This window comes from Eschrichtius robustus, chromosome 19 (genome assembly GCF_028021215.1).
Source record: "Eschrichtius robustus isolate mEscRob2 chromosome 19, mEscRob2.pri, whole genome shotgun sequence".
Classification (NCBI taxonomy): Eukaryota; Metazoa; Chordata; class Mammalia; order Artiodactyla; family Eschrichtiidae; genus Eschrichtius; species Eschrichtius robustus.
Window position 1 is genome coordinate 53,793,488 of NC_090842.1, and position 13,372 is coordinate 53,806,859.

Genomic DNA, 13,372 nt, shown 5'->3' on the forward strand with positions numbered 1-13,372 from the left:
CCCATCAATCTGATTTAGGGTGGTTAGTATGCGTGTACGGGGTGTGGATGGAGAGGATGTACTCATCTCCTTGCCCCTCTCTTTTGACCCCTCCATATGGGGGTGCACCTTCAAACATGATCTTTAAAGTGAGTCCCTAGTTCTCAGCTCTGATTCATGTGCTAATTACAAAGCCGAGCTAATTTCAATGAACCCCATTGACTGGACTCGGGTTGTACAAGGAGTTGGTAGGTACTAGTGGAGGATAAGGAAATACCACCTCCATCCCTTCTTGCGCTAACAACCCCCTGACTTGGAAGGGGCCTAAGTTTATTTATAAAGCGACCCCTTTTTGGCAGACAGACTGAGTCTGTTGGTTTGAATGTATGTGTGCACACATGTGCACGTGCATGTGTGTGCCCACCCCATGGAGGTGTCTGATGTGACTCTCTGAATATGTTTCTGTGCATATGTGTGGGAGTGTGGCTCACACATGTGTACAAGAGAGAATCTGTGTGCAGAGTGTGTTTCTGCACATGTGACCTCTCACATGTCTGAGTGTGAGTCTGTGTGTGTGTTTTGGAAGTGTGTCTAAGTATTCACTTTTGTATGCCCCTCTATTTGAACATGAGTCCAGGTGATATAAGTTACATGTGCCTGCTGTATCCATGTGCGTTCTGGTGAGCCTCTGAGTATGTGATGTGCATGTGTGAGTATGGATGTGTATTTTGGGGCAGATTCTGTGTGTGGATATGAGCAGTTCCCTTCCCCCCAAGTCTCCCTCAGCTCTCAGGTAATTTAACTTCATTCTTCCTGCTGTGGCTGTTTCCGCTGCTTCTGTCCCCTTCTCCAGATGTTGCAATTAAGTAAATGCAGCAATTAAGCAGAGTCCCCCAAACAAGCATCCCACCAGGATCCCCTTCCAGGAGCTAATGAGAGATTACAGCACATGCAGACACATACACGGTGCTATTCAGGCACCGCAGGGACCACTGCCCCAGACTGCACATGCTGTGGCATGAGGGCACACAAACAGCATAGGGGGGGTCCCTTTGCCCACCTGCTTCATTCGTAATTATCCTTCAGATCTCAGTATAAAGACCCCCTCCTCCAGGAAACCCTCCTGACTCGGGGGGTGGGGGGGTTGGGGGGAGAAGGGTTGGACTCTGGCTCTGGGGCCCACACCCTCTGTTTCCCCCATGAGAGCCCTGACCACTGTGGCCTGTGCTTTGTCATCAGAGCCCTTATTATTTTGCCCTGTGCTTCCCCTAGCACACTTTGACCACTATGGCCTGGCCTTCTGTCATGACAGTCCCAATCTTTCTAGCCCAAGCTTCTCCCATCCCCTCCCTGACCACGCCGGGCTGTCTAGAGATGTGTCTTTCTCCTTTTTGGAATGTGAGCTCAGTGAAGCAGGACCTGACGCTGTCTTGGTCACACTTTTACTGCAGTGTCATCTAGCACACAACCATGCCCAGAAATCCAAAGTAAATGTTGAACTAGCGAGCTTTGCCTCTGCCCTTCTCTGTTGCCAAATCTCTCTTTATGTCTCTAAACATGTTGGTTTCTTTGGCACACACTTGGGGTGCTGCATGCCCTCAATTCACCAGGTTTTGGCATAGGTGTGGTGGACAGTACCACGCACGTTGCAGATGTTCCTGGTTTAGCCCAGTGGTTCTCAAAGTGTGGTCCCTGGACCAGCAGCATTACCATCACCTGGGAAGGTAGAAATGCAAATCAGAAACTCTGGGACTGGGGCCTGGAGATCTATGGTTAACAAGTCCTCCAGGTGATCCTGATGCAGCTAAAGTGTGAGGACCTTGGGTCTAGTTCATGCAAGTCAACCCTCTGCTTTTCCACCTCAGATCTCAGATGGCTCTCAGGACCACCCCCTCTCACCAAGGGACAGTCATCACCAAAGGGGGCAAGCTTCTGTGGATAAATGCCCGAGCCTCTCTGAACTTTGCAGCAGGGAAGGAAGGGAAGGAACAACAATTCTGATGTGTTCTACAGGGTTCCTTAATGTTCCCCAGCAGAACTGAGCCCCAGTTGCCCAAAGAGGTCACCCATTCCTCATCTGCACCTTCTATTAACTTTGTTCCTCCTCTGCCTCACTCTTCCCCCTCCCTTGCCTATTTCCTGGGGCCATACCCCAAATCAGCCAGTTCCTCTGAATTCTAATCCCAGTCTGTTTGGGATTGTCTCCAGATATTTTCCTCTATCTCCCCCACCTCCACAACTTCTGCAGCATCTCTGAAATTTCTCACCCTTTTTCTGAGCGTCTGAGAAACCCGTATCTGCTGTGCTGGACCAGGAGCACTGATGAACTTTGCTAATGATTGGGAAAGGTGGACCCTAGAGCTGAGTTAATTTTAGCTGCAATTTTTCAATACACATAAGTGGAAGGAGCCAAAAGTCTGTTCTGAAACCTTCAGCAGAGCTAGGGATGCCAGGGTGGATGTGCATTCATGCCCCCGCCCCCAACAAAGTTACTTTACTCCTCTGCTCAGTTGGGGGTTCCCGGGGGTGGCTTGTGATCAGGTCCCCCCAGGGTAGGGCCATGACCACAAGCCAAGGCTGTGTCCCCTTCGGACGAGGGCTCCCAAAAGATTAAGTCCCCCACGTTGCTATAACCAATAGCAACGTTCCCAGGCCAGGCTTGTAGACCACGGCCCACATCCCTCTTCCTGCAACACCATCTGACAGGAAACATGTGGGACCCACCCCCCCCCATCCTCTCCTCCACTATCCTCCACAAGCATCAGCACAGGAAGACACCACTCCTGGTGAGTCATGTGTTAGTACAATTCTAGTAGGATATTCTGTGGGGCAGTGGACCTGAGTTGGGGAGAGGGGAAGGCAGTGGACATACTTTTCTGGGTCAACCCAGCCAGCCCCCTGCCTCTCTCCCAATTCCTATCTTCTCCTTCCTCCATAGGATATCTGGCCAATGTATCTTGAGGTCTAGCTCTAAATCCAGAGGGCACAGGGTCTTGGAGCCAAGTTTTCCCCTTGCAGCCAGGGCAAGGAGTCTTGGGAAGGAGCAGAGTCTCCCCTCTGGCCTGAAAGATCAGGCTTGTTGCTCGGCAGGGTTCAAGAAAGGAAACTCCACCTGAGGGAAGGACATCCCAGAGAGGTGGTGCTGAGGCAGAGGGACAGAAGGATACAGGCTTCTGTGGGGGCCGGGGGCTCTGGGATGGAGAACCACATTCAAGGCTGTGAATGAGAACTGGACACACACATATACACATACCCATCCTCATAGCTGAGTTGCCCCAGGTCAGTCTGTCTCTGTCTCTGTCTCTCCCCCATTTCTCTGTCTCTCTGACTTTCTCTCCATCCCGATCTCTAACTTGTGCTGTCTCTTGTCTCTCTTTTTCTTTCTGGGTCTGTCACTGTCTCTGTATTTCCATCTCTCCTTGAATATGTGTGTCTCTTCCTATCTCTCTGTCTCTCTATCTGCCTCTCTCTCATTCTACTCCTCTCTGTCCCTCAATCTAAGCCTGCCTTTTTATCTCTGTCTTTCTCTATCTCTGTGTGTCTCTCTGTCTCAGTCTCTGTGTGTCTCTCTGTCTCTCTGACTCTCTCTTTATCCAAGGATTCTCTCTCCGAAGCAAAGCCGGAACGACTCCATGAGAGGTGAGGCCAGGGGCGCGCCTTTGCGCGAGGGGACCTGCCTACACCTTTAAGTGCGGGCGCGCGCGGGGCCTGCGCCTTTAAGCACGGGCGCGCGCACGGCCCTGGGTTCCCGGCGAGGAGGCCGCGGGAGCGCCCGGACCCGGCCCGCCTGCCCGGCCCCCGCCCGGCCCCCGCCCCGGCCCCGGCGGGGGAGGGGTCTGTGAGCGCGGCCCCTCCCCCCTGCGCCCCCGCCTGTGCTGCGGTGCCCCCGCCCCGCGTGTCCGTGTCTATCCGCGCCCAGGCCTCGCCCCACCCCGGCCCCCGGGGCTGCCTGGCCGCCCCCCGCCCCCACCGCAGCCGCCCCCCTCCCTCTGGGCCAGCCCCCGCCGCAGCCCGGGAAGCAACTCGGGACGCCGCCACCCCAGATCCAGGACCCGCACCCCGAAATCGGGGGCCTGCACCCCGAGATTGGATCCAGAGATCTGATAAAACCCAAGCCTGGGAGCCTGATTTGGGGCTGGGACCCCAAGACCTGAAGCCTGAACATCAATATCTGGGGCTGAAGTCTCAACATCAGTCCCTGGGACCCCAAGATTTGGAGCCTGAACCCCAAGAATTGGAACATGGACCCCAAGATTTGGAGCCTGAACCTCAAGATTTGGCATCTAAAACCCCAAATCTGGAGCTGAACTCTGAGTTCTGTGCCTGGGACCTTGAAATCTGGGACTGGATTCTCATTTCTATACCCTGGAACCCACTATTTGGGACCCCAACCCTGAGACTTTAGGCCTCAGATTCCAAGATCTGAACCCTGGCATTCCAAAGGGCCTAAACCTGAGTTTGGGCCTGAAGTCCTTGCTGCAAACCTGAATGCTGAAATTTGGGGCAAATCTCGACTCAGAGCCCCAGTATCTGAACCCAGCACCCCAGTATTGGATCCCAAGACTGGGCTTGGGACTCAGATCTTAAACTCTCCATTTGACTGTTTAGCATCCCAGGACTGGAGCTGGGAGGCCATGACTCCAAGCAACCCAAACTGGGGCCTGGGTCTCTAAAATTGGACCCTTAGAGGCCCAATATTTGGAGATCTAGGACCCAAAGTATCAAGGTCTAGAGACTCCGTGGCCACAAATCTGAGCTGAGACACAACAGACAGTCCCTCTACAGAGGCCTTGGGGACAGGGAAGGAATGACCAGGCATCCCCTCCAGAGCCCTGACCCCTGACCCCCTTGGAGCTTGAGGACTCTGCTCCCTGGGGTGGCTTCCAGCTCAGGTAAGGCTACTGGGAGACCCCATGGTGGGGAGGGACTTGGGAGGAACTTTGTGACTGGGGGTGGAGGTAAGGATTACCAGGTCCCCCTGGGCACCTTTGGAGTTTCCCCAGGGAACAGATATCCCCTCACAAGGGTCTGCCTCCAGCTCCTGCTCTGCTTCAAGCACTCTCTGGACATTTGGCCAGCCCTGCCCCTCTCTGACCTCCTCTTCCCCAGTTGATGGCATCTCCAGGTCTGTGACCCACTCACCACCACCCCTTCCCCCCCGCCCCCCGCCGCCTCTCCAGCGTCTTCCTACCATCTGTCTTATTTGATCATCTCCAGCTGCCTCTCCTGTCCACCATTCCGCTCTCCAGTCTCCTTTCTCTGCCTCTCCTCTCACTGACCATCTCTATTCACCTCTCCTCTCTCTGATCATCTTTGACACTTCTGTCCACTGTTCTTCTCTCTGGCTACCTCTGGCCACCACTCCTCTCAATGACCGTCTCTGTCTGCCACGTCTGTCTTTGATCATCATCTTTAACCCCCCTGTCCACAGCTTCTCTCTCCAGCCACCTCTGTCTACTGTTTCACTCAATGACCACCTTTGACATCGCTGTCCAAGGTACCGCTCTCTTATCATCTTTCAGCAGCTCTCGTGCCCGTGTCTACCCCTGACTCTAAGCTTTGACCTGTGACTGTCTCTGACCATCTTTGACATCTTTTTCTACCACGCTTCTCTCCAGCCGCTTCCATCCGTCTCTCCTCTCTGACTTCCTTTATCCGCCTTTCCTCTCTCGGACCATCTTTCACCATCTCTCTTGCCCTCCACCCACTCCTGACTCCAGCTGCCAGTCTGTGACCATCCTGGCCTTTATTGACCGCCTCTCTTCTCTCTGTCTCTCTTGCTCATTGGTGTTCTCTGATCATTTCTAACATCTCTGGTTGCCTTTCCTCTCTCTGATGACCTCTCCCCACACCCATCATCCTAACCAGCTGTCCCATGTCCAGCTGTCTCTGACATGTCTGTCCTCTCCTCCTCTCTCTGACTGCCTCTCTGCCTTTTGACCATTTTGGACCATCTTTGACCATCTCTCCTGGATCTGACCACCCCTGGCCACTTCCCCTCTCTGTCCACTTCTGATCTTCTTGACCATCTCTAACCACCTCTCTTCTCTGGTCACGTCTGGCTACTTCTAATCATTCCCACCACCCTGACCAACTCTTCTCTCTTTGGCCATCTCTGAGTATCTCTCTTTGACCACATCTAAAGCTCTCTGGCTTACCTTTTACCCACCCTGACTACTGATCCTGTTCTCTGACTGTCTCTAACTGTTTCTAACCACCTCCCTTCCCCCTGACCATCTTTGCACATTTCTACTCCCTCGGTTCCCCCGTGAAACATCTCTCTGAGTCTTTGACCGTCTCCTCTGGCTTTTGATCTGTCTGACCAGTCCTCTCTCTGACCATCCTTGACCAAGTCTTCTGCTCTGTGACCTTCTCTTCTGGTCTCAGACCACCCCAACCCCCTTTGGCCCCCCTCTCTTCTGGCCTCAGCCCGCCCTAACTCCCCCCTTCTTCCCTGCAGGCCGCCGCTGCCCGCGATGGCCGTCCTCCCTCTGCTCCTCTGCCTGCTGCCGCTGGCCCCCGCCTCATCTCCACCCCAGCCAGCCACACCCAGCCCGTGTCCCCGCCGCTGCCGCTGCCAGACACAGTCCCTGCCCCTAAGCGTGCTGTGCCCGGGGGCAGGCCTTCTGTTCGTTCCGCCCTCGCTGGACCGCCGGGCGGCCGAGCTGCGCCTGGCGGACAACTTCATCGCGACCGTGCGGCGCCGTGACCTGGCCAACATGACGGGCCTGCTGCACCTGAGCTTGTCACGCAACACCATCCGCCACGTGGCCGCCGGCGCCTTCGCTGACCTTCGCGCCCTGCGCGCTCTGCACCTGGACGGCAACCGGCTGACCTCGCTGGGTGAGGGGCAGCTGCGCGGCCTGGTCAACTTACGCCACCTCATCCTGAGCAACAACCAGCTGGCAGCCCTGGCGGCTGGGGCCCTGGACGACTGCGCTGAGACACTCGAGGACCTCGACCTCTCCTACAACAACCTCGAACAGCTGCCCTGGGAGGCGCTGGGCCGCCTGGGCAACGTCAACACGCTGGGCCTCGACCACAACCTACTGGCTTCCGTGCCCGCCGGCGCCTTTTCCCGCCTGCACAAGCTGGCGAGGCTGGACATGACCTCCAACCGCCTAACCACCATCCCACCCGACCCACTCTTCTCCCGCCTGCCGCTGCTGGCCAGGCCCCGCGGCTCCCCCGCGTCCGCCCTGGTGCTGGCCTTCGGCGGGAACCCCCTGCACTGCAACTGCGAGCTGGTGTGGCTCCGGCGGCTGGCGCGGGAGGACGACCTCGAGGCCTGCGCCTCCCCGCCGGCCCTGGGCGGCCGCTACTTCTGGGCTGTGGGTGAGGAGGAGTTTGTGTGCGAGCCCCCCGTGGTGACACACCGTTCGCCGCCCCTGGCCGTGCCTGCCGGTCGGCCAGCCGCCCTGCGCTGCCGGGCAGTGGGCGACCCCGAGCCCCGCGTGCGCTGGGTGTCACCCCAGGGCCGGCTGCTGGGCAACTCGAGCCGAGCTCGCGCCTTCCCTAACGGGACGCTGGAGCTGCTGGTCACCGAGCCGGGCGATGGCGGCGTCTTTACCTGCATCGCGGCCAATGCAGCTGGCGAGGCCACGGCTGCTGTGGAGCTGACCGTGGGCCCCCCGCCGCCCCCCCAGCTAGCCAACAGCACAAGCTGTGACCCCCCGCGGGACGGGGATCCTGATGCCCTCACCCCGCCCTCTGCCGCCTCGGTCTCTGCCTCCGCCAAGGCGGCTGACGCTGGGCCACCTACCGACCGTGGCGTCCAGGTGACTGAGCATGGGACCACAGCTGCTCTAGTCCAGTGGCCAGATCAGCGGCCCATCCCAGGCATCCGCATGTACCAAATCCAGTACAACAGCTCAGCCGACGACATCCTCGTCTACAGGTGCAGGGTCCAGGCGGCGGGCAGTTTGGGTGCGGGAGCGAGGTGGAGGGAGGGTTGGAGGAACACCTACTGATAACCCAGGCTGCAGCACTGGAAATGAGGCTGCAAGGTTACAAAGGCAATCAGACAGCAGAGGTAAAAGAAATCAGGCAGAGAGGGTAAAAGAAATCCGGCAGCAGTGGTAAAAAGAAAGAAGGCAGCAAGAATAAATAGTAATCAGGCCAGAAGAGTAAAAAGATAACTGGGGGTGAGGGGCAAAGTTGAGGGGATACAAACCAACTTAAGTAGTAAGGAGAAACCAGGTATTTCCAGATGACAGGGCTAGACTCAAGCCAGTCTGCAGGAAGAAAAAGAGATCAAGCGGGAGAGTACACGGATCATGGGAAAAATGCAGTGAGGCAGCCTGGCTGCAAAGGAACTCAGACCAGAGGTTAAAAGGAAGATGGGGCAGGAGGTTACATAGAGATTAGGCTTTGGGTTTGTGTAGTGCGACCTGCTCCGTGTGTTTGGAGTTCCAACGTGGTGACATCTCAACTTTCGGTTTTCTAAATCAAATTAAACCTAGTTCAAGCTCCACCTCTGGGTGAACAGGAATGTTCAGTCGGCCACTGCTGGGGACTCCCTTCTCCCTTCTCTTGTTGCAAACACAAAACTTGGGGTTTACACACTCCAAGATGCGGGTTACATAACTTCTGCCCCCAAGCCGGAGAGCGCTTGGAACATCTGCTGTGGCCACATGTGGTCACTAGTGGTGGCTCTCATCCAGGTGTGCTGACACTTCTTACCCAAGTCCAGCCTTGCATGGATGCCTGTGGATGGTTCCCTGTTCTCACTGCCAGGCTGGGCCCAGGGTACAGTCCCTGACACCTGGCTGCAGAGGACTGGGCCTCCCAAGGCCTGGGGTCTTCACCTTGTAAACCCAGTACCTGGGTTCCCTGTGCCTCCCCAGAAGCCCAAACCTCAAAAGATAGTCACTTGATTTCCTTTTCAGTCCTGGAAATCCAACGAGCTTTTTCCACTCCCTTTCGCAGACAGCGGTACTCAGTAGATTCCATGGAGGGCCCACACCTGAAAATCACACAAGTCCTATCTACCTTGCCTGGCAGGGGACGGGACAAATGCTCTCCTAGATCATCACCCTCCTAGAGATAATCACGGAGTTCCCTCATTAAAGCAGTTTAAGAATAAAACAGAGATTATAAAACAAGTTAAATCTCCAAGAGGGTGCCATGCTACAAAAGGAAATATAGTGGAATTGGGTACTAAGGATAAAAGGAAATGGGAAAGATAAGGATAAATAGAAACCAGGCCAGAGAGATAAAAGAGAATCGGGGAACAGAACTGGAAAGAAATAAGGCAACAGGGAGAAAAAGAACTCAGCAGTGATGACTGAGGCACATCAGTTTAATGAAAATGGAGCCAGATGACAGGGCTCACTGGAAAGCAGTCTGTGGATATGGTAATAATAACACAGCAGCGGCAGTGGGGCTCGGGGGACATTCATCGGCAGGTTAGAAGGAAATCGGGCATCAGCACTATGGGGGAATCAGGCGGTTAGACTAGAGAGAATTCTAGGTTTAACACTAGAGGAAAGTCAGGCAGCTGGAAAAGGGAAACCAGGCACCTGCTGGAGGAAAGTCAGAGGAGCAGAGGGAAATTAGGTGAAGGTCTAGAGGGAGACTGGGAGGTGAGATTAGAGGGAAATTGGACGGGCGTGGGGGGCATGTGGCTAGAAGGAAATGGGCATCAGGTTAGAGGGATACCAGACAGCATTAGAACAAAACTGGGTGCTGAGTTGGAGAGATGTCTAGCAGCAGGGCTGGAGGGAACTCGGTGGTGGGCTGGCGGGAAATGGGGTAGTAAACTGGAGGGACTCAGGCCGTGAGCTAGGGGAGAGTAGGGTGGGGGGACCAGCGTGAAGTCAGGCAGGAGAGTGGAGCAAAGCTGGGCAGCAGAGCTAGAGGGAACATGGGCTGCAGGCTGGTGGGAAATTGGGGGGCAGTGCAGAATGGGAACCAGGCAGTGGGGTATAAAATGAAACCCCACGTGGGGGGCAGTGGGGCTAGCGGGAAGCTGGGCAGCAGCGCAGAGGGGAAGCGGGCAGCGGCACTAGAGGGGATTTGGGCATTAAGGCCACAGGGAGATCACGTGGGTATTCGAGCAGCAGGAAAATGAGAGGGTGGGCTCGGGTGAAACAGGCTAACAGAACGGAGGGATATCGGGCAGCTGATGGGTATCAGACCAAAGGGAATTCCAGTAGTGGTTACAGGGAACTCAGGGGCTAGGGTGAAATGAGACAGTGGCCTGGGGGGAAATCCTCCAGCCCGGAGGGGTGGGGCAGAGTGCAGGGTGGGTGCTGGGCAGCCGGAGACCTGACTCCCACCTGTCTGTCCCTCCAGGATGATCCCAGCCGACAGCAGCTCCTTCCTGTTGACGGACCTGGCATCAGGCCGCACCTACGATCTGTGTGTGCTAGCCGTGTACGAGGACGGCGCCACGGGGCTGACAGCCACACGGCCCGTGGGCTGCCACCGCTTCTCCACTGAGCCAGCGCTGCGGCCCTGCGGGACCCCACACGCACCCTTCCTGGGCGGCACTATGATCATCGCACTGGGTGGTGTTATCGTGGCCTCGGTACTGGTCTTCATCTTCGTGCTGCTCATGCGCTACAAGGTGCACGGTGGCCAACCCCCGAGCAAGGCCAAGGCACCTGCGCCTGTCAGCAGCGTTTGCTCCCAGACCAATGGCGCCCTGGGCCCCACGCTGGCCCCGCCGGCTCCTGAGCCGGCCGCACCCAGGGCCCACACCGTGGTCCAGCTGGACTGTGAGCCCTGGGGGCCCAGCCACGAACGCACGGGACCCTAGCTTCGCGCCCACCTCTACGGCCCTTCTGGCCCCAGGGGTAGCAGGACCTAGACACCCCGTGGGACCTGGCCTCAGACTCACCAAATTGCTCACGGTTTTTAAAACTCTGATGGGGAGGGTGTCGCGGGCACCGGGGCACAACAAGAAAGTCCTATTTTTCTAAGCTTGGGCCTGGGCCCTTGCCCTTGTCTCTGTCTGTTGGGGTTGGGGGATCGTTCAGGGGTCTGGAGCTGGGATGCCCCCTCTGGGGAGAGAACCACCCCCCAGTTCTGTCTGAAGTCCCTGGATGAGGCTGAGGATGGTCATCCCTGTAACCAACAGACATTCCTTGAGTGTCCTCTCTGGGCCTGCCCTGTGCTGGGTGGTGCTGCAGTGACTCAGGCCGCCCCCAGCGCTGCCCCTCAGACGGTGATAGCTCAGAGCGAGCAGAGTCGTGGTGAGGAGGGACGCCTAGGAGACTGTAGGAGCCCAGAAAAGGGGCCTGTCTCAGCCCAGGGTGTGGTCAGGGAGAGCTTCATGAAGGAGACGTGATCTGAGAATGACGTCTGAAGGAGATAAATGGGCAAAGAGCAGTGGGAAAGGTGTTCCAGGCAGAGGGACAGCCCAAGCAAGGGCTTAGGAAGTGCCAGGCACTGGGGGTGCCGTGGTAGAAGTGAGGCAGGAAGGGTGGGCAGGGTTCAGGACCTCCAGGCTGAGGAGCTCAGACTCTGGCCTGATAGTACTGGGGAGCCACAGAGGAGTCTATGCAAGGGAGGGAGGGGGTCAGGTTTGGGCTTTAGGAAGATCCTTCTAGCCGTTAATGAGGAGGGTGGACCAGAGGAGAAGACTGAGGCTGGGAGCCTGGGGGAAACCATGGCAGGGACCTGGGTGGGCGAGGACAAGGCTGGACCAGGGCCAGCCTGGGGGAGGGGAGTAGGGGGTGGGTGAGAGAGACATTCAAGAAGCTGAGTGGATGGGTTATGGAGCTGAAGGGCTGTGGGGGAGAGAAGTGTCCAGGGTAAGGCCCAGGGCTCTGGCCAGGGGAGGGACAGTGGAGCTGCCCTGATACAGAACCGGGGAGGAGGGGCAGGTTTGGGGAAGATGCTGAGGCCAGTGTGGGACTTGGTGGATATGGAAGGCAGCTGTGCTCACCACTGTACCACCAATGCCTCTGGGACTTGGTGGATACGGGGGGCCCAGAGGATGGGCGTGCCACCAAGGCGTGGCAGCCAGGAGGCCTTAGGACCCCTGGTCTAAGACTGCAACTGGGGACAGAAATGAGGGCTCTGTCAGCTGTGATGGGGAACTGAGGCCACCAAATTCTCCGTATTTAAGGGACAGGCAAATAAAAACCTAGACTAAAAAAGACTAAATAGGAGCAGTAGGTGAAGGGATGGAGTGAAGCAAACCAGGCAAGTCAGACCCAAGTGACTCTTGTGTTTAATGATATCAAGGCTGCGGTGACCTCAGCGAGAGCAGTGTTAGGGGATCAGCTGGGCAGTTGCCAAATCCAGCTGATCTGAGAGTAGGAGGGAAGAAAGTGTAGACAGGGAGTGTAGACCCTGTGATTCTCAGGGTCTAGAGCCTGGTTCAGGTTGATCTGGGCCTTTCTGCCCCACGTCTCTCCAGGGCTGGTCGTCACTCAGTCTAGGTCTGCTCTAGGCTCCCCCACTCAGACACCAGGCCTGGAGGTTTGCAAGACTAAACCCTGGGCCTTGGAAATGCTGAGCCTCACTGGAGATCCAGGAATGGGATCGGCAGTAAGAAGATAGCGCTCCCTGACTTCAGGCCACCTCTAGCGGTCCAGAGGCAGAGATGTGGAGGGAACTCAGGTCCTGTCATTCTTCTCTGAAGTTATGTGTGAGGGGCATGGTGAAGAGAGCCCAAGACTGGATGGGCCATTCTCATGATCTGGCTCACTTGACTTGTCCTCGTGGGATAACATCCTAGATGCTGGCGAAGCTTTCTAGATTGGTGTAGGCCTTGGAAATGATCCTACGTCGGCCAAGGGAACAACCTAAGTCCCAGGGACCTGATCTGACTCCTGAGTCCTCCAGCAGCATCCCGAGTCCTCCTTCTTCTTGTTGTTTGTTACCCTCGGTGGCTGAGGTCAGGTGAAGCCATCAGGGAGAGCGAGGTGTCTTGGGTAAAAGGGCCCAGGGAGTGGGACGATGGGATGGATACCTAGCGCCCGCTACAAAATACCAGTTGCTGCCATGAGGGGGAGCCAGGGTGCGCCACCCCTCAACCCTCCTTTTAAAATTTGAACAATTTATTGCGTGCCCACTGTGTGCAACGTGCTGGGGATTCAATACTGAACAAATACAGGCCTGTCCTGCCCTCCCATATCTCACCATTTGGTGGGGGAAACAAGGGTCAAATTAGCAGGTGTAAAGCACGTATGGTGACAAGACAGGTCATGCAGGAGAGAGCCTTGGAACCGTGAGACCCTATAATCAGGGGACTTGACCCAGGAAGAAAGGTTGAAGGAGGCTTCCTGGAGGAAGTAACGCCTCTGCTGAGATGCTCAGGTTGGAGTTAACTACACAATGGGTGGAAAGGACATTCCATACAAATGGAACAGCACTGCAGGAGGCCAGGGGGCTGGAGTGGGGTGAGGAAAAAGGGAATGATGCCATGTTGAGGCTGGAG

The 13,372-nt window shown here is 56.4% G+C and overlaps 1 protein-coding gene across 1 annotated transcript; it reads left to right on the top strand.

The window, feature by feature from the left end:
* Positions 1 to 4,000: 4,000 nt before the first annotated feature.
* LRFN3 (leucine rich repeat and fibronectin type III domain containing 3) lies at positions 4,001 to 10,818 on the top strand. Its single transcript, XM_068528532.1, has 3 exons — positions 4,001 to 4,871; positions 6,440 to 7,876; positions 10,276 to 10,818. The coding sequence occupies exons 2-3, from the start codon at positions 6,456 to 6,458 to the stop codon at positions 10,739 to 10,741; spliced, it is 1,887 nt and encodes a 628-aa protein (XP_068384633.1). The 5' UTR covers positions 4,001 to 4,871; positions 6,440 to 6,455; the 3' UTR covers positions 10,742 to 10,818.
* Positions 10,819 to 13,372: the final 2,554 nt, after the last annotated feature.